This window comes from Eimeria mitis, genomic scaffold (assembly GCF_000499745.2).
Source record: "Eimeria mitis Houghton genomic scaffold, Emh_scaff252, whole genome shotgun sequence".
Classification (NCBI taxonomy): domain Eukaryota; phylum Apicomplexa; class Conoidasida; order Eucoccidiorida; family Eimeriidae; genus Eimeria; species Eimeria mitis.
The window spans coordinates 20,213-20,803 of record NW_013570860.1 but is presented as its reverse complement, the minus strand read 5'-3'; the positions used below and the strand labels follow the sequence as shown (position 1 = coordinate 20,803).

The 591-nt window shown below is 32.0% G+C and overlaps 1 protein-coding gene across 1 annotated transcript in view; it reads right to left on the bottom strand.

Moving 5' to 3' along the window:
* EMH_0005400 (uncharacterized protein) overlaps positions 1 to 591 on the bottom strand; it is a gene marked incomplete at both ends in the record, with an annotated part of 4,533 nt that overhangs the window by 373 nt on the left and 3,569 nt on the right. Inside the window, one exon of the mRNA XM_013497189.1 lies at positions 382 to 459. Within this exon, the coding sequence (XP_013352643.1) occupies positions 382 to 459 (78 nt within the window). The remainder of the gene's footprint in view (positions 1 to 381; positions 460 to 591) is intronic.

Below are 591 nucleotides of genomic sequence, written 5' to 3'. Positions count from 1 at the left end.
ACATATGCATGCATGCATGCATGAACGAATGAGAATATGTTGTTATACAACTGCAACACCAAATACACTAAACGGAAAGTAAAATAAAATAGTAAAATAAAATAGTAAAATAAAATAGATTGTTTAAAAGGCATTATATACAGAGAAAAATAAACACAATAAAACAAAAACGGTCAAAATACACAACAGAAAACACGAGAAAAAAAAAATTTTAATGAGTTGCATATACACCCGAGCTGCCTGTACACCCGAGCTGCGTATACACCTGAACTCCCCCCCCACCCATGCTAGATCAACCTGCGCCGTGTATGGAGCTGAAATAACTCTTTTTATTTATTAAATATTTAAAATTTCAACATAAAAAAAATAAATAAAACATACTTGAGCATATTTCAACAGAGATGGAGATAAAAGTTTTTCTGGTTGTGAGCCCGAGGCGCTAGCCACCCTCTCTAGGACCTGCGTATACACCCCAGCAGTGGTGGAGCTGCGCATACACCCCATTTCTCTCAACATGAAATTTTTTTTTTTTTTTATTTTTTCAATAAAATAATTATAAAATATAAATTTTATAATAAATATTATTTTTTA